This window comes from Lepus europaeus, chromosome 5 (assembly GCF_033115175.1).
Source record: "Lepus europaeus isolate LE1 chromosome 5, mLepTim1.pri, whole genome shotgun sequence".
Classification (NCBI taxonomy): domain Eukaryota; kingdom Metazoa; phylum Chordata; class Mammalia; order Lagomorpha; family Leporidae; genus Lepus; species Lepus europaeus.
In genome coordinates, this window is record NC_084831.1 from 119,429,583 (window position 1) to 119,448,986 (window position 19,404).

General features: G+C 50.2%; 2 protein-coding genes across 9 annotated transcripts; both read left to right on the forward strand.

Moving 5' to 3' along the window:
* Window positions 1-639: 639 nt before the first annotated feature.
* On the forward strand, window positions 640-3,472 carry S100A1 (S100 calcium binding protein A1). The gene is made up of 3 exons (XM_062193632.1): window positions 640-772; window positions 2,610-2,763; window positions 3,191-3,472. The coding sequence occupies exons 2-3, from the start codon at window positions 2,623-2,625 to the stop codon at window positions 3,332-3,334; spliced, it is 285 nt and encodes a 94-aa protein (XP_062049616.1). The 5' UTR covers window positions 640-772; window positions 2,610-2,622; the 3' UTR covers window positions 3,335-3,472.
* A 1,018-nt stretch (window positions 3,473-4,490) lies between these two features.
* Window positions 4,491-14,171, forward strand: CHTOP (chromatin target of PRMT1). Of its 8 annotated transcripts, XM_062192280.1 has the most exons (8): window positions 4,497-4,799; window positions 5,668-5,857; window positions 6,104-6,185; window positions 7,521-7,674; window positions 8,346-8,429; window positions 10,210-10,396; window positions 11,191-11,328; window positions 12,961-14,171. In XM_062192280.1, exons 3-8 carry the CDS (start codon window positions 6,121-6,123, stop codon window positions 13,164-13,166), a joined length of 834 nt encoding a protein of 277 aa, XP_062048264.1. In that variant the 5' UTR covers window positions 4,497-4,799; window positions 5,668-5,857; window positions 6,104-6,120; the 3' UTR covers window positions 13,167-14,171. The 8 variants fall into 8 exon arrangements, with proteins under 8 accessions (XP_062048268.1, XP_062048269.1, XP_062048264.1 ...); XM_062192279.1 differs by lacking the exon at window positions 5,668-5,857 and having other exon boundaries at window positions 4,497-4,812; XM_062192278.1 differs by lacking the exon at window positions 5,668-5,857.
* Window positions 14,172-19,404: the final 5,233 nt, after the last annotated feature.

Consider the following 19,404-nt stretch of genomic DNA (forward strand, 5'->3'; position numbering starts at 1 on the left):
GGGCCCGGGGCCCGGCTCGCCCCCAGCCCCACCTGCCCTCGCTGGGGGGCGCTGCCCGGAGCCGCCTGGACGGACCCGGCTCAGCCGGGGTCTTCACGAGGCTTTTCCTTCCCGGGACTGGGGGCGCTACACCACACCCCCATGTCTATCCCGCAGTGTGTACGTCGGGTGGGGGAGGGGAGGGGAGGCGACTGCCGATGGGGTGCCCAGCACGGGAACCCCACCGAGGACCCCGCAGCCCAAGGCCTCCGTCGGGGCAGCCCAGACTGAGATAGCCCCCGTTGGGGTATCCTCACATTGAAAGCTGAAACCCCTCAAGGAGGCTCCCAAGACTGAACTGCTTATTAGGGGGTCCGCTCAGGGAGACTCGGGCGGAGGCGCCTAGGCTGAGACCCCCTCGGCAGAATCTGCCCTCCGCCGGTCCCAGGAGCCTCGGGAGCTGCACAGCTGAGCTGGCGCTGCGACAGAGCAGTGGCCCCGCTGCAGGTCTTCTCCCGCCTGCTTCCTCCTGTGCCCAGCAAGAGAGCAGAGAAGGGGGGTGGCGGCAGCCGCCGCAGGGAAGACACAGGGCAGCCTGTTCTAGCCCGGGAGACAGAGGGCGCCTGTGTCCGCTCCTGGCCCCTTGCCCCCGAGGTGTCTGTCCATGAAGGGGTGGAGCCGGCGGGCAGGGTGGGCGGAGGAAGGCCGGCTGAAGACAGGTCCCGCACGGTCCGGGAGCCACATTTGCAGCCTTGGCCCTCTGGCTGGAACCTGCTCCCACTTCAGGCTGACTGTGAGTATCCTGCCCCACCCCGGGCTGGGTTTCTGGCCTGGCCCGCTTGGGGGCAGGGGGCTTCAGAGGGGCTCCAAGAGCCCATGGCCTATGGCACTGTGGTGCACTGTGGTGCACTGTGGGTCTGGGAGCAGTTGGTCAGGGTGTGGGCCGTTTGGGATCTGGGGGAGATGAGGTTTGGGAGGTGGTGGGGGCTGGGAGCCCAATGAGTGAGGAAGCCAAGGGGGGACGTGCCACTGAGATTCCAGGGCCCGCCTCCCACAGCCCTTGGGCCCCCTTCCAAGGCTCCCTCAGCCTCCCAGGGGAGGGGCCTCAGCCGGGGGTCTTGCTCCCCAGGGCTTAGAAGAGGAAAGCAGAACAGGTGTGTCGCTGCCTCCCTTCCAGCCTCAGCTTCTGCCACCCCCACTGACCTTGCCTGGAGCTCAAAGCCCAGCGAAGTCTGGAGGTGGCAGAACATGACCCATGTGACATCAGGAAGAGGGGTCCTCGGGTACCGTGCCCACCCCGCTCCCTTCCCTTTCTCAGCCCCTTTCCCCCCCAATTCTTTCCTCTCAAGTTTTCCCATCTGCCCTGACCCGAGGCCCTCTCAGAACCGCCCCCACATAAAATCCTAGGCCCCTCCTGGATGGCGCTGGTAACTGAGCCAGCGGCCTCCCTCCCTGGGGCACCCTTTTATCCCCTCCATCAGCCCCGGCTTGGGTTCCATCTCCCCTGTGTCTCTGTGACAACCACTTCTCATGTCCAGAGTTCAGGTGACACTCACAAGGGCCCCATTGAGGAACTGGGGTGTCATCCGATCAGGGCCCATTCATGGTCCAGTCCCCCAGGCCCAGGGAAGGATGGCGACATTTGAGCTGAGACATCTGAGCTGCCCCTTGGGCCACCTGGCTTGGCATTCTCCTCTCCCCACCATACTCCCCTCCACTCTCCTGCTCTCCCCCAGGCCTCCTGAACTCAAAAGACCTCATGCACTCAGCCCATTCCCTCTCCCAACATACTAGTGCCAAGCCCCTGCCCCACTGTCCCCCATCAGTCAGGCTGGCCTCTAGGTCTCCTCTTCCCCTCCCTGGGAGCCCTGGAGCCTGGGCAAAGGCCTGCACATTCCTCCTTCCCTTCCCATCGCCCATCCCAGAGGCGGGATGGTTTCACAGAGAAGTCAGAGCCTGGAGATCGTGGGAAGTGTGCCCCAGAGCAGCCCCAAAGGCTGTTCAGGAGAATGAGCTGAAGGACCAAAGGGGGGCCCTGCTGCTGGCAGGAGGCTGGAAAGCAGTGAGACTCCCTGCCCAAGAGGCCTGGGGGCCCCCGAGCCAGCTGCCACTCCCGCCATCAGGTCCACTGAAGTACCAAAGAGACTGCCAAACGCTAAGGGTGGTGGCAGAGTAGGCTGTAGAGGAGACCCCAGCCCACCGCCCCCCACAGAAGAGCTTGGCTGCACTCAGCAGGCAAGGTCCAGGGTAAAAATAGAAAACGGAGCCAGAGGAAGCCAGACTGGTCCTGTGACCATCCTGCCTGCCCCACCCTCCGCAGCCTCTGCCCAGGCAGCCAGGAGCCACTGCGAGTGTCCACGGGAGGCCTCTGGAGCCCACCAGCACCAGTGGCTGTCTCCATGCCAACCCTGGCTCTCTGGCTCGGCTACAGAGCACAGGTCTGATAATTTAGGTGTCAGGGTCTCCCCACAGGGTACAAGCTCAGAGAAAGAAGCAACAGGACTCCAATCTCACGGCTGTTCTGAGCTGTGGGACCAAGGCCAGGCCTGAAGGCTTCCCTCACTCAAACCCCAGACACCCTAGACCTGGTCCCCGGCTCACTGCCTCGCTCTGGGGGGCCTGGGGGGTAGGTGCACCGCCACAATGGGCTCTGAGCTGGAGACGGCGATGGAGACCCTCATCAATGTGTTCCACGCCCACTCGGGCAAGGAGGGGGACAAGTACAAGCTGAGCAAGAAAGAACTGAAGGAGTTGCTGCAGACGGAGCTCTCCGGCTTCCTGGACGTGAGCACGGAGTGGGCGTCCGGGGCGGGGTGGGCGAGGGGTGCAGGAAGTGGGCACCTCCCTGTGGTCTCTCTCTCCACCCCACCTCACCTCAGCCCAGCCATCTCTCTCCTCTCTCGTGCTTCTCTCCTGGGTTTTCCCAGTCTCCCTCACACCCGGGTGAAGTCAAAACGCCTGGTTTACAGATCACCTGTTAAGTGCTAAGCCCTACATAGATTCATCAGTAATAAGGCTTCCGTCGTCTGGGAGGGAAAGACTGACACACCGTTAACTGTGCCAGGTTAAGGATGCATTCTGTGGGCAGCCGAGGAGACCCAGTCAGCCGTAGCTCTCCCGCTTGTTCATGTCCACCCCGTCCTTCTCCGTCACCACCCTCTGGCCCTGGACTCGGTGCTGGACACCTCTGCCACTCTCTCCCCCTCCACAGGCCCAGAAGGACGGAGATGCCGTGGACAAGGTGATGAAGGAACTGGATGAGGACGGAGACGGGGAGGTGGACTTCCAGGAGTACGTGGTGCTGGTGGCTGCTCTCACGGTGGCCTGTAACAACTTCTTCTGGGAGAACAGTTGAGCAGACAGCCCCAGAGGGCAGCGCCCTACCGCTCCGTCCCGCCAGACCTGCCCCTACACCCGGCTACCACCTCACACTCCCACACACGCCCAGGGCGCCAAGCAGCATCATCTCTCATTAAAGGCTCCTCTATTGCCAGCCGTCTGGTGCCTGTCTCCTGTGGGTCCGGAAGGGCAGACGTTCGTTCGGGGTTACGTTCGTTCGGGGTTTCGCTCACTTATTTTGGAGGGAGGTCACGTGCATTCCATCGGCCTTAATGCTCAGTGGGGTTCCAGGTTCCAGTCTGCTTCCCAGCTGTAAAAACAGAAGAATCTCCTTTCAATCCTCAGCAGATATTTACGGGGGGTCCTCCCTTGTGCAGGAACTGGGGATACAGCAGTGAGCAAAATAAACACCATCGTCACCCTCACTGGGTGAAGTCCAGCAAGGAGAGAGACCCACTAAAAATGCACACATACAACTCAGGGCCCAGAGCGAGGGCAGAGGAAGCCCCCACTGTGTGCTCTTTCTCTCCTTCCTCCAACGTTTGAGCACGTGATTGTGTGGCCATAAGGAAAATCCTTTTATAGGTCTGCACTAAATTCCCAGGGAGGGGCGGGGAAGGGGGATCCGGGACCTGATCAGAGGAGAGTTGAAAAACAGCCAAGTGGGGGAAGAGGAAAACACGGACGGGCAATGGAGGCTGCGGCGGACGGCAGGAGCTGTGCCCCCAGCACTGGCCTGCCCTGCCTTTGCAGCACTTCACGACCCAAACAGCGAACGGGGCGCGGGGGAAAGCCACCAGTGCCAATCACCCGGCTCTGGCATTGCCAGAGACCAAAGCAGGTTCCGCTTTAAGATTTTTAGACATGGTGCCTTAGCCAAGGGCGTGGGGAGAAAGGCCCGAAGGAATACGAACTCTTTCCCAACGGGACTAAAACCTCTCTTGGGAGCAGGGCCGCTGACAACTCCAGGAGGTCGCAGTTAAAGCCCGCTAGAATAGCGAAGCCACTAGCCACGCCCCCGGGGGCGGAGCCAGCGTGTAACGCTAAAGCCCCTCCTTCCCACCCAGGGCTCCGCCCCCGAGCTCTGCGCAGGGCGTGGCAAATCCCCGCCCCCTACTAGTGCGCGGATCCAACGTCTGACGCAATTGCGTCGGCGCCATTTTAGCCGGTCCCATGCCGCACTGGGCGTGGCGGCCATTTTGTTTTGGAGAGCGAGCGGGAGTTGGCGGCGGCAGCTGTGGTGGCACAGACTGAAGGCAGGGAAGGGCAGGCCGGGCGATCAGGCGGGTCGGCTAACGACACAGCCAGCCAACAGCCACGGACTAGCCTCGCAGTCTACCACTTACGCATCTGACCCAACCGCCCAGCTAGTTAACCGGAGCCCCTCCACCGTCAATTACTGAGGTTCGGCCGGTCCCCGGCCCGCCCTGCCGCAGCCGTGCTGGCAGCCCCGGGAGGAGCACTGGCGTCCGTTTCCTTCGGTGCGTCTCTGTGGTGAGAGGAGGGGAGCGGAAGGGGCTGGCGGACGCGCTTGGGGGGCGGTGGGCTGCGGGGGCCGCGGGGAGGGGGCGGGGCCGCGGAGGGGGGAGGGGCTGCGCCGGCCGCGACCCCGCGGCGGGGTTCACGGAGGCTGTCGTTGGGTACCGAGGAAAGGAAAGATCGTTTGACGAGTTGAGCAAAGTTGGCGGTCTTGAGAGGGCTTTGAGGACTAGAGAATTCCGGGTGTGTTGGAAACAGTGGCGTCCTTGGGGTTAAGTTCTGTAGAGGGCTCCCTGGGAGCCAGCTCCCAGATGAATGCCCGTTTAGGGAACCTTTCCTGTTCCTTTCTCCAGATCCTTAGTCCGTTGTTAAGCTCTGACTTTGGAATAGGAAACCGATTTTGAGACTAGGCATGCCTGTATTTTCTGTCTAAACCGGCAGCTGTCAACCTCAGCTACTCATTAGAAGCACCTGGGTAGTTACCCCTCCCCCCACGCCCCCATGGATGAGCCCCAGACCTCCACCATCAGATTGCTGTTTGATCGGTCCGAGCCCAGGCATCTGGTTCTTGAAAGCCCCCTGTGGAAAAACAGGCTGAAAAGGACGAGTCTAGATCAAAAGCCAGACTCTCTTGCACCACCTTGAGCTGTTTCTGCCATTTTGGACCATTTGGCAGATATTACATGCCTTGTGGCCTTGAAATTGAATAATTTGTCATATAAACTTGAAGTGAGCTTTGATTTGAGGGTACTTTTTAAAAGTTTATGGAAAATTGAGTCGAAAGATGTTTATTTTGGTGCAAAATAACTTTTGCCTTCTATGCAGTCTTTTGTAGTACACTTTCCATAAACTTGTTTTTTTGTTTTTTAGCATTTGAGTATATGAAAGAGAGATCTTCCATCTGCTGGTTTACTCTCCAGATGGCCACACCAGCCAGGTCTGGGCCAGGCTGAAGCCATTAACCAGGATCTCCATCCGGTTCTCCACCATGGGCGGCAGGGACTCAGATACTTCAGCCATCATTTGCTGCCTCCCAGGCCTGCAGGGAGCTATTCTGGAGGTGGAGTAGCTGAACCCACAATGCCTGCCCCTCCATAAACTTTTTCAGGATAGATCCCTTACATGCATAGATTCTAAAAAAATTTCGTACCAAAGCAAAGTTACCTTTTAATTCCGTTTCCCATGAACTTTGAAGTAGCTTCCTGTGTTCCTGAGTCAGTGGTAAGGCTTTTTCGGTGGTTTGGGCCTTGTCCTGTATAAGGTGGCCATTATTCTGACTTGCTCGTTCTGCTGTTGTCCTTTGTAGATTCTCGGGATCTGAAGATGGCTGCTCAGTCAGCGCCGAAAGTTGTGCTAAAAAGCACCACCAAGATGTCTCTGAATGAGCGGTGAGGCAGCCAACAACAACTTCAGCTCCTTCCTAAGAAAACATTACTTAAATTGGCCCTGGGGTCCAATGCACAAAAACAGTTGTAAGCTAAATATCAACAGAAGGCTACAGACCTCTGTTCTTAGTTACATCTAATGTGGTGCACAAAACAAATTGGGCGGTTGTTTCAAAACCCCTTATCAGTAGATTTTTATGTTAAGCTGTCTGAAATATTTATCCAGTGGGATGTATTTTAAAAAGACTCCTCACACCCTCCCTTTTCTTCAAGTTTTTTTGTTTTTGTTTTTGTTTTTGAACACATTGATACAGGGGTTGTGCAGCATGGGAGCATGGGACCCTGGCTGCAGTAGGCTTGCTGCCTAGTCCAAGGCCAGCGGTGTTGCATCTGGCCTGTAAGAGGCAGGTAGCAAGCTGTGACTATGTCCAAAGGCCCTCGAATGTCATTCTTGGGCCTTGTAAGAGGCACTTGCTTTGCTCCATTTCACTTTTCTTTCCATTCTGCTTTTAGTTTGTTTTTGCTTTGGATTCTTTTACAGTTAAGTGTTGTTCTCTTCCATTCCATTAAACTTAACCATGACAAGAACAAAAAAGGAGTGCCTTCATGGGCCCTTAAATGATTGAATTAATCATTTCCAAAAATAACTGCTTGGAGACAGAAAAAGTGATCATTTGACATTAAGAAAAGTTAAGGTATTTAAAGGCAGTTTCTATCTCTGAGAACTTTCTCACTGAGTTACCTTTGAGCAGTGATTTTTATTAAACCAGTGTTGGACCACTAAAAGGTTACAATGTCTCCTTTTGCCTTTTCTGGAGCCTATGTACTTCTCTCTCCAGATATACTAATCATCCATATCCACATGTTACTGAGTGACAAATATATTTAAAAATTGATGGCATTCCTATAACTTCTATGGCTATGGCTATGGTGTTGTCATGGGTTTTGAAGGTGTTCTAGTCTCATATTTCTTTTCAAAAAACCTCCAAGGTTTAAGCTTTCTTTGTTTGTCTTTGAAATTACATCTTCTGTCTCTTGTTGTCATATCTGCTTATTGCGTGTTTTTCATACCTTCCACTTCTCTGAGAGCCATTACCTGAGCCCTTGTTATCACTTTGGATTGAATGTGCTGCACTTAGCTGCATTTCTGAGTTTCTGATTCTTGCAAGTTTGTCAAAACAGAGGAGTCTTTAACCCACTTCAGCTTTGATCTAAGTGTACCACTTTACTTAAAAGTTCGTGGGATCTGGAGCTCCTGGTCTAGCAAGCCATGAAAATGCCAATAAATGTTTTGTAATAAAGCTTTTATTTAAACATCCATTTTGTTCGACCTTGAAGCTTTACTAATATGCTGAAGAACAAACAGCCGATGCCAGTGAATATTCGGGCTTCGATGCAGCAACAACAGCAGCTAGCCAGTGCCAGAAACAGAAGACTGGCCCAGCAGATGGAGAATAGACCCTCTGTCCAGGCAGCATTAAAACTTAAGCAGGTGAGAGAATGGGTCTTGATGCTCCAGAAGCAGCTGTGATCTAAGGCAGGCAGTCCACTGAGGCTGTCAACCTGATGGATGATTCCAAGGTGACTCAGGGCAAAAGCTGGAACTTCTCTGAAAGAGAAGTGCAGAGAATTCCAGCTCTGGCAGGTACTGATACGTAACTTTTTCTTTATTGTCTTCTCTTCTAGGGAGTTTGCCATCTATTTGACCCATTTGCGTTATCAATGACTGTTAATCGCTTTTGTTTCTGGTCCTTTAGCCTTAAAGTAGATGAAAGGCCTTTTCCATGAAAAAAGTTTGTTTCTGTTTCGGATCATCTTTAAAACATCCTTTACTTCTAAGTGATAGACAAACTAGGGAAATAATTTTATTCTTTCGCCCCTCACACAGGAAATCTAAATGGCCCTAGTCAAAGGTTTTTAGTGCTAAAAGATACAGGAGAGCGACCCTCATGTCCACAGCACCTAAAATTATAAACAGTAAAGTAGAGCTAGAACACTGAGTAACTAAGAGTCAGCGGATTCTTTTTCAAATTTCCAGTAAATTGGGGGGCGGGGAGCTTAAAAACATGAGGAATAAACTTTAGAATGGGGGGAGAAGAAAAATGTCCAGTAGGGATAATAGTTTTCAGAACTGAAATAAAACCTACTCTTTATTATTCATAGACTGTATGTGCAAGTCCGGACAGTGGCTGTGGAAGGATATGTCCAAGCTGTGGCTGGGCGTCTGGAGGGCGGTGCCATGCAACTGTAAGGACTTTAACTGGTAGCGCTGCATGGCTGTGCGTAAATTCAGCAGTTAAATATAACTCCCTCCCACCCCCACCCTGAACCATTGGGCTCACTGACCAAAAATAAACAAGGCTTTCTGCTTCAGCTACCGTAAGCCTTGGAAGTGATCCGATCTGTCCCTGGCTCAGGAAAGCAACAAAAGGCACCACCATTTTCCAAGAGTACATAAGAATTGCCGAGGAAAGCCTCTGACAGATCATTCCAAAGGACCTTTCAACAAGAAATTTTAGGTACAGGTGTGCAGAAGGTAGCTCCTAGTGTGGTGCTGTCCAGTATGGTGGCCACTAGCTACATGTGGCTATTAAACTAAATGTGACTAGTACAAATGAGCTTAACTTTTCTTACTTATATTTAATTTAGATAGCCAGTGTGGCTAGTGGCTACCTTATAGCACAACTTTGTAGAAACTGGATGGTATAGTTGACATCCGTAAGTTCCCATCAGTGTTAGAAACCAGTCTTGGCGATAACTAAAGGTTGAAATGGGAGAACAGCTCAGCACTGAAAGCTTGGGAGAGTGGATATCAGCAGGTTAGCTGACTCATTAGGAAGAACTGGTAGAACGTAGTCCTGACCTCATAATTCTGTGCTGATCAGGGAAGTGAGAGGACAGGCCCTTACTGGTTGGTTGCACCTGTGTGGAGCCTTCCCTGACTAGAAGCAGTTTCTGATCTTGTACTAGAAAACTAATTAATAATGCCTCACAACATAGATTTGAGGGACATGATTGCAAAAAAAAAAAAATCATTGGTGGTCTCTTGGCACAACTGATTTTTCATAGGTAGTGACTGATGACTTCATAGAAAAACAGGTTTGCTAGGGCTCAGGCCTTGGTTATGTTCAAGGCTTTCCTGTTCTCCCTTTTTTTATAGGAATTCTCTCAGATTGATCTTCATGGTTGCATTCTGAGGAATAGATTATCGAAAATCTCTGTTTCTGTGCTTGTCCTTCATGTGGCCCTGAATTTTGTGATTAAAGCTCACCTGCCTTAATTCTTGCATAGTTTGGCTGGCTCTCGGGAGATGTATTATGAGTTATATGTTTATTTTTAATTAAAGGATATTATATTGGATTAAGAGAGCTGTTTGTAAGAGTAGATTGGAATTATGAAATTTTAAGAAATGAAAGGAAGTTTGACTTTTTTGTGTTTATTTGCATCTTAAGGTAAAAAGTGGACCGTCTGGAGATAGATACTCAGAGGAAAAAATGGAGCACACTGGCCTCTTTGAGAGATCAATCTTGTTCTTAAGTCACAAGAACTCAAATGAACTTGTAATTTAAATTTTGCCCAGAGTGTGATCAACTTCTATGGTGTTTGAGTAAGCCTTTGAAGACAGTGGTAGAGCTTGGGCAGGTATGAATCAAGTCATGTCATTGTCAACCTGTGGTTCAAAAACAGAACCAGGACTGAACTGTGTAAAATATTCTTATTACAACTCAAGTTCCTACTGGCAGTATGTGACTTCTGTGGCCCAACTAGCGAGGTAATTTACAGTGATGCCAGTTTCATGGGACCATACACAAGCTTCTGAGAGTTCTGCTCTGGATCACAGTTCCACTTCTATCCCGTGTGCTGAGGCAAAGGTTTGCTTCTGGTCTGGGATCTTTATGACACCCCCAGCAGGTTTATATCCCTCCACACCAAACACCTCACTTGCTTCTTTTTCTCTGCACTTTGAATTGCCAAATCCCACTGGATTGCTTTTTTGATCTCAATCCCTTAACACCTTTTCTTCCAGAAGAGCTTAAAGCAGCGCCTGGGTAAGAGTAACATCCAGGCACGGTTAGGCCGACCCATAGGGGCCCTGGCCAGGGGAGCAATCGGAGGACGAGGCCTGCCCATAATTCAGAGAGGCTTGCCCAGAGGAGGACTACGTGGGGGACGTGCCACCAGAACCCTACTTAGGGGCGGGATGTCGCTCCGAGGTCAGTACCATATGCCTGATAATTGTCAGGCTATACCCCTTTCCCTTTTTTCTTGGGCTGCTTATGGACCCATTTGTTTAACATCTTTGGAGCCTGGGTTTTGTATTAATATAATTAATAACTTTTGAAATCGCGTATTTTTAATAGTGCTGCATGTCTTTTATCGATACCATTCCTTTTCTGATAATGTGCAATGGTGAGAGGCTATGACCTGCGTAATAACAGGTAATTCATGTCATCTCCATTCCATTTTAAAACACCGTGCTGCTGCTTGACTCAAAAAGCACATTGACGTTCTAGAAATAAGTCAAATGTAAGAACTTTATTGGTCTTTTGACCTATATCTTAACCAACCATCTCTGCTCCTGGTGCTATGAAATACTGCTGTATCTGGAAGAGAGGACAAGTTGACCCATAGCATTTAACTTGTATCTCATGTTTTGGGCAGTATTATACTGCCCTGTATAGTTTTTCTTTCCTACAAGAATGTGTTAAGAGCAGGAACCACGTATTTTAAATCTATAATCTAGGCATCTATCTGATTATTCAGTAAATATGTATTAAATGTATGTACTTACTAACTCCCAGCTTCTTCCAAAAATGGATTTGTGGTCAGACTTGTTGAATTGATTAAAGAGCAGCTTTTTAATCTGCTCACACTGTGTGTAGTTTGCCCCACCCAACCTAAAAATTAACTCAATTACTCATTTAACCCTCACTGCCTTCCTTTGGTCAGAATCTACTTTGTCTCTCTTGGATTTACCTGCATATACATTGTGTGCCTCCTCTCCAAGGTCAAAACCTGCTCCGAGGTGGACGAGCCGTAGCTCCCCGAATGGGCTTAAGAAGAGGTGGTGTTCGAGGTCGTGGAGGTCCTGGGAGAGGGGGCCTAGGGCGTGGAGCTATGGGTCGTGGCGGAATCGGTGGTAGAGGTTAGTCAGCTACCAACTTCAGAGAGTAGCTCCCTTTTATTTTCCTCCCTTAAAAACTCAGAGCCACCTTTCTGCACAGCTTCAAGTCGTAGGCAGCTTGTATGTTTGTCTTGTTTTGTTTTTTGAAACTGGCTTATTTTCCAAATTCACATGCTGGTAGTGCAAAAGTCTTTCATTTTTCCAAGAACCAGTCAGGTGTGTATTAGCCAGATTATATGTAGTCTTCCAGACTCTTGCAGATGTAAATTTTATTATAACAATGACTAAATAGTTTGGGATCTTTTCTGTCTCTGCTGAATCATCACCACACACACACACCCCTCATAGCTCAAAACACCAGCGTGAATCAGATAAGAGTAGAGAAGGGGGAGATGTGCAAATAGGAAGGCAGGGTGAGGTAGACTTGGAGCCGGGCACTGTCTCTGAAGCCAAGCTCAGCATGCCTGTGGGGAACCCTAGATGCCTCTTTCTGATCAAGGTGGACAGTAAGATGATACTCTTGTCAGTGAACTCACTGGCTCTTGATGATTATACCTTTGAGAAACTTGGTGATACTTGTTTTGTGACCTCATGACCCAGATTGGAAAAGCTTAGTGGTGGTGATGGTGTTACTGCCAAATCTCATGGGAGCTTTCTGACTTAGCTTAGTGAGACGCTCCCAACAACACCTGTTGGGGAAGGGGAGACCTGTTCTTATGGTCCCTTGTTTATATTCCTTTGGTCCTTTTAAAGTGTGTGGTGGGTCTTCCATAATTTATGACCATGAAGCTGCCAAGGAATATTAACTGTAGGAAATCTGATAACCAAGGGCTTGTTTGCTTTCCCATTATGTGCTACTTGGCTTATTGAGTGAATTGCAAAGGAGTTTGAGTTTCGGGATGAAATACCATGTTTCCAGAATTATCTTGATTTGGTTTCTAAGAGACATCACAGGGGTGGCAGAGACTAAAGTAGCTTTTCAAAAAAGCGGGTGTGCTTTGTTAAGTGAATTGAAACCACCTCTCAAATAGCCACATTGTCCTAAGGTGACTAGAATCAGAGGTAGACGGGGCTAGGATCATTCAAAATGTTTTTTTCCATCTTCTCACATTATTCCTGTGTCAAAATAACTCCTCAGTCTTCTGACACATGGGGAAGTCAGCTTGTTAGACCTCACTAAGTTTAAAGAGATGAGATAATTTTCTTGAAGGGTCTCCAGTAAAGCTTCATTTGAAAACTATCTGCCTTCACACCCTTGATTCTCTGTGCCCTTTCACTTTCTCTCTGTCTCGCTATATGGGGTTATCTATAATGGATTTCAATAAGGAACTGATAGTGAGGTCTCAAACTTTAGGTTATTCTTTGTCTTAGGAAAGATTAATTTTTTTAATTATTATAATTGGCAGCTATTTTCCCTTTGTTGATAGGATAACATTTTAAGTAGCATTTAGAGATGAGCATGTAATAAGGAATTCATTATGTGTGCTTTCCATGTGTTGCTTTCTATCCAGTGTGTGTGTTTTTCCAGATTTCTCCTTTACCCTGCCCTTCAGCTTTTCTCAGCTAGGCTCCACTACTCTTAGGGGCATTTACTATAGCATTCATTAAGCCTACTTGTAACTCTTGTTTTGTTTTTTTTTTTCCTTGGGCCAGGTCGGGGCATGATAGGTCGGGGAAGAGGGGGCTTTGGAGGCCGAGGCCGAGGCCGTGGACGAGGGAGAGGCGCCCTTACTCGCCCTGTATTGACGAAGGAGCAGCTGGACAACCAGCTGGATGCATACATGTCGAAAACTAAAGGACACCTGGATGCTGAGTTGGATGCGTACATGGCGCAGACAGATCCTGAAACCAATGATTGAAGCCTGCCCACCGTCGTGTGAGAGACTCTTACTAAAATCACCACATCTGTAAATAACCTTGAGATAACAGTTGAAAAGAAACCTGATTGATGCTGGAAGGACCTATCATAATAGGCTATGGACTTAACCTACCACCAGTTGTGCATTTAGTGTGTTTCCTTTGACTTTTTGATACTGTGTTGTATGAAACCCTTTTTCTCTTGATTTGATTGGGCTTTGCTTTTTTTCTTTGTTGTTCTTTCCTTCGCAGACTTCTCTTTGAACATGAATGTGTTGGCCTTATGGCTAGGATACCCTCTTCCTACCTCTGCCTCCCTTCACCTGCCATATACTTAATCTTCATATCCTCAGTTCATCTGTGTTCCCTCACAAAAAAGTCCTAGAAAGAGCCATTGTTCCTCCCTAGTGCCTAGGTTTCTGAGATTAAGTTCTGTATAATAGCCTCTTAGAAGTGTTCAGAACATCTGGAGCTCAGAAATGTGTTGATGATACAGTGTAGTAAAATGGGAACACTGACATTGCCAAGGGCCAAAAAACAGTTTATATATGGTAGCAGCTCAAGTTTGATTGAAGTTGCTACCATGTGCAGTAACACCACGTATGGTAACTAGGCATGCTGGGTTGGGTAAGATCCTTTCTACCCACAAAGGAGATTTATACTTTCCTCTTGGCTTTGTATTTCCAAAGGGATTGAGCTGGTTAACTCCTTCGTATAGAAGAAGAAAGCCATTTGGTTTGGCCAGTGCGTCAGAAGGGACAGGGATGGAAGAGCAGTGGCAGACTAACTGCTGGGAGGATCAGAAAATAATACCTGTGCTGAAAAGCAATTAGTCTCGTGTTTATTCCAAACCAGTCTTGGGTTTCTCCACTCACTGATTCTGTCTGAACTCCTCTCATTTCCCTTGAACATTTAAGTAATTTCAACCATAGTCTGTCAACTGTTCCAGGTTCTGTGATATCTTGTGTATTTCTGATTCATTATAACAAACTGTTCTCTCAAATCCAGCCAGGATTTTCTCTTATTTTTTGGGCTTCTCAAAATGCTGTGGCTACTTTAATGATGTCTTGGTGTACCCTACCCCTAGTTTCATTGAGAGGCCTTTTTTTCTTCTTTATGTTAGAATTCCAGAGGGAATGTGCCTTTGGGGCAGAAAGTGAAGAATTTGATCTCCTTTGGTTAATCCCTACAGAATATCAGCCCCACAAGTAGACCTTTCGGCCCACAAACTCAAGCAAGGGTGGTGGTGGACAACATTCTGGTCCTTGGACTCTGGCCCTCACTGCCTTTTTACTCTGAGTTGTACAAGCGAAAAGAATAACCTGATCACCTACAACCAAGTCAGTTGCTTTTGGGCTACCTGGCATCTTAAAATCCTGAAAGATATGTAGATTGGGGGATAGGAAGGGAGTTTGGGTCAGGGCAACCTAAACTTGAATCCTAGCTGTATGACATGGAGCATCTTGGTGTTCTGTGTATGAGCAGAGAGCTGGGTATTAGTGACTCTGCAGAGCTGAACCCCGGTATTGAAGCTGCTGTTACCACATTCCCCAGAACTGCAACAAGAACAAAATGCTAGGGTCCCTCCCACCTCATAGGAAGCTGTTGTCCTAGGGAAGGTCTCCATGAAAGGAGGTGACCAGTGGGGCACCGGGAACTCCCTCACTAGCCTTGGGCCCTACAGGCCTACCTGCTGCAGTTCAGTGCCTAGGGGGGGAAGCAGATTGTGACCCAAGTACTTAGGTCCCTGCCACCCATGGGGGAGAAGAACTAGTGAATGAAAGATATCGCAGCTTTTCAGATAACAAGAAATACGCTTTTTAAAAGGAAACCGAATAAGTACAGACACAGTGGACTACAAGAATACATGCAGGGAAAGTGTTCAGTGGGTTTCAAATAGTACAGGAGGTAGCCAAGATTGGAGGGTGAACCAACGGCAAAAAGGAAGACCTTTCTCTCTCACTGTCCATTCTGCCTGTCAAAAAAGAAGAAGCTTGGACTTTGGGTAGTGGGAAGAATACGAAAGGTTTTTATTTTTAATATTCATGCATAGCTTTTGCGTATTTGAAAGCTGGATCTCCGATCTGTCATCCTCCAAATGTATTGAGCCAGGAACTCGAGCCATAAGCAGTGCCTCCCAGAGTGCATTGACAGGAAGACAGCTGAGACTGGGGCCTTGAGTGCTGTACTGGGTAACCTCCCGGTACTGGAGGGTGCTAACAGTGCCAGCGTCTCAGCTCCCTGAAGGCTCATCAGGCAGTTCCAGCTAATGCCCACCCTCAGCAGCTGAGCATCAGTCCCCCAGGCCAGCGTAGGAAGTAGAGCGAGCCCAGGGACCAGGGAAGGGCTGGAACCTGGGCAGAGGGCCTGGCCTGCTCTCTGCCTCTTCTGTGGACAGCAAACCGCCCCCCCCCCCATTGTTTTCCTGGGCTTTGGAGACTTCTGAGGCCCCGCCCTCTCCCTTCTCATGCACCAAAAAACAGTTACAACACAATGTTTTGAACCTGGGCCTTTCCCAGATAACACCTAGTGTCTCACCATGTTGGCTACCAGGAGCATGTAGGGGAAGGAGTGGAGGCTCTTGAACTTGCTTTAGTGGCTCTCCAACGTGTACCACACCCTGGCTGGAAACCCAACCAGGAGTGCTGGGTCCCTGAACACGCAGTCCAGGGACAAGGAGAAAAGGATGGATGGGCATGAGGGTGGGGACAGGAGCAGTAAATAGGATCCACAAAGATGCCATCAACTCCTAGTCATGGTCGATGTGTTATGTAGGCCCCGTGGAGCTGCCTTAAAGGGCTTTCTTTTGTTTATTTGAAAGTTAGAAGGAGAGGTCTTCCAGCCACTGGTTCACTCCCCAAATAGCCACAGTGGCCGGAGTTGAGCCAATCTGAAGCCAGGGGCTTCTTGTGCAGGGTCCCAAGCACTTGGGCCATCCTCCACTACTTTCCTAGGTGTATTACCAGGGAGATGGATGGGAAATGGAGCAGCCAGGACTCGACCAGCACTGATGTGGGATGCCGCTGCTGCAGGCTGGGACTAGAGCCCACTGTGCCCACTGCACCACAGCGCCAGCTCCTAAAGAATTTTTGTGCATGGGACTCAAAGGGTGAAGAAAAGTCTTGCATTAAAGCTTTCGCCTTTTGAGTGTTTGTTTCTAATTTGGCAGGTAAGAATTACAGAGAGGCCGGCGCCGTGGCTTACCGGGCTAATCCTCCGCCTTGCGGCGCCAGCACATCAGGTTCTAGTCCCGGTCGGGGCGCCAGATTCTATCCCGGTTGCCCCTCTTCCAGGCCAGCTCTCTGCTGTGGCCCGGGAGTGCAGTGTAGGATGGCCCAAGTCCTTGGGCCCTGCACCCGCATGGGAGACCAGGAGAAGCACCTGGCTCCTGGCTTCGGATCAGCGATATGCACCAGCCGCAGCGGCCATTGGAGGGTAAACCAATGGCAAAAAGGAAGACCTTTCTGTCTCTCTCTCACTATCCACTCTGCCTGTCAAAAAAAATAATAATAATAATAATAATAGAATTACAGAGAGAGAAAGGTCTTCCCTCTGTTGGTTCACTATCCAAATGGCTGCAACGGCCGGAGCTTCGCGGATCCAGAGCCAGGAGCTTCTTCCTGGTCTCCCATGCAGGTGCAGGAACCCAAGCACTTGGGCCATCCTCCACTGGTTTCCCAGGCCACAGCAGAGAGCTGGACTGAAAGAGGAGCATCCGGGACTAGAACCTGGCACCCATATGGGATGCTGGCAGCACCTAGTGTGCCACAGCACCGGCCCCTCTCCTTTGAGTTTTAACAGAAAGCATGACCTCTAGAGTTTAATTTCAGAGGGAAAGCCTGGCCTGAACAGAAAGGCAAAATAGGAAGAAAGGCCCCTAGTGGCCTCAGTATCACCAAGGCCAGGACCCCACCCTCAGCCTCAGGGCTTTGTGACAAGGAAGAGTCCTGAAAATTCATCCATAGGGGCTGGCAGCCTCTCAGGAGCAGCAGCCAGTGAGACAGCTGGAGTCAGGCCTAACCCTTCCCAGCGCATGTGCCCATTGCTGCTCCTACAGTTGTTCACTGGAAACCCGGTAAGGCTTCCCAGAATTCTGCCCTTCCTAAAAGCAGAGTAGATCAGGAACAACCTGGTCCCTCTGCACTTGGAACCTGGCAGGCCTAAGGAGGCCTGATTCGTAGGTTCTCCCCAGGTAAAGTATTACCAGACACCATTTCTTTGGGCCCCTTCTCATTCGAGGAAAATCCCCTGCTAACCCCAACCAGTCCTGGTTCCCACCGAGGCTGCACAGTGGGGAGAGGGTGCAGGTGGCCTCCTGCGGAGGGCTCTGTGATGGTGTTGCCTGAACCAGCACAGTGTATTCCAGTAGGGATTCCTCGTGGACATCCTTAGTTAAGTAGCCACTCTGCAGATGGGGAGGGGAGAGTCAGAAGAGAGGCCCTAGAGGGCGAGTGTTGTGGCATAGCAGCATCAGCATCCCATACAGGCTCTGGTTTGTATCCTGGCTGCTCCAGTTCCAACCCAGCTCCTTGCTAACAGCCTGGGGGATCAGTGGAACATGGCTCAAGTGTTTGGGCCCCTGCACTCACATGGGAAACCTGGATGAAGCTCCTGGCTTTGGCCTAGCCCAGCCCTGGCCATTGTGGCCTTCTGGGGAGTAAACCAGTGGGTGGAAGATCTCTTCCTATGACTCTTTCAAATAAGTAAATTTTAAAAGAGAATCGGGGCCAGCGCCCTGGCCTGCAGTGCCGGCATCCCATATGGGTACCAGTTCAAGTCCTGACTGCTCCACTTCCAACCCAGCTTTCTGCTATGGCCTAGGAAAGCAGTAGAAGATAGACCAAGTCCTTGGACCCCTGCACCTGTGTGGGAGACCTGGAGGAAGCTCCTGGCTTCGGATCGGCACAGCTCCAGCCATTGTGGCCAATTGGGGAGTGAACCATTGGACATCAGATGGAAGACTGCCTCTCCTTTCTCTGTGTAACTCTGACTTTCAAATAAATAAATAAATCCTTAAATAATTTCACACACACACACAAAACCCACTACAGAATGCACAAAAGTATTCTAGCATTCCTTTAAAAAAAAGAAAGTCCGGGGGGGGGGGTTGTGTTTGACACAGTGGCTTGAGTCACTACTTGGGACATCCACTTACCATATTGGAGTGCCTGGTTCAAGTCCTGGCTCTCCAGCTTCCTGCTGATGTGCACCCTGGGAGGTAGTAAGTGATGGCTCAAATCTTTGGGCCCCGTCACCCACGAGGGAGACCTAGATGGAGCTCCTGGCTTTGGCCTGGCCCAGCCCAGGCCATTGCAGACATTTGGAGATTAAACCATTCAAAGGAAGATCTCTATCTCTGCCTTTCCAGTAAAATGAAATTCTTCCAAATTAAAAACAAAGAGGGCCTGGGAGGGCAGAGCCAGAGCTTCCAGGAGATGAGGACAGACCTGACATCTATAACAAAGACTCGCAGGCACTGGAATTCCAACAGCACCCAAAGGAAACCAGCTGCTCCAGGATTATGGCCGGGGTGGGGGTTGGCAGCGTGGGCACAGCCAGGTCAGCAGGTGTCCTGACCACCAGCCTCTCAGGTGTTTGCCTGTTCCCGTCTGCTAGTGGCAAACAGCGGGAGGAGGTCATAGCTCAAGCATAGTGGCCATGGTGGGCAGGATTCCCAGGTCTCACTGGGGGGCATTACCCCTCCTTGGGTGAGTGGGAAGGGAATCAGTGGGCTGAGACTGCTGGAGGGACATGGAGGCAGGTAGCCCATAGACTAGGAGTAATGCAGAAAGTACAAGGGGCTTTTCCCAATGGAGATACAGGAAGGAGTAAGAAGATAAATCCCATTGGAAGTGGCTTAGGCGGAGGGTCTGGCCTAGAGATTTTTGAGTTGAAGTCAAGGGGAATGAAATATTGTGAGAGATGGTGACCTGAGGCCCAAACTGGAGTGTAGATGGTGCTAGACTTACGATAGTGTTACACCCTCATAAATCCATTGTAAACTGAAAATAACACTCCTTAAAATGTTTCTTTATGGGGCTGGCGCTGTGGTGTAGTAGGTTAAGCCTCTACCTGCAGCACCAACATCCCATATGGGTGTCGGTTTACCTGGTATCCCAGGTGTTCTGTTTTTTCTGTTTTCTAAGTCTGGCAACCTTACTTCGAAGAGGCACGTGAGAGGACTGCGGCCCAACTCGGGGACTTGTCCAGACACTGGGCGCTCTACCTCCCGCCAAGGCC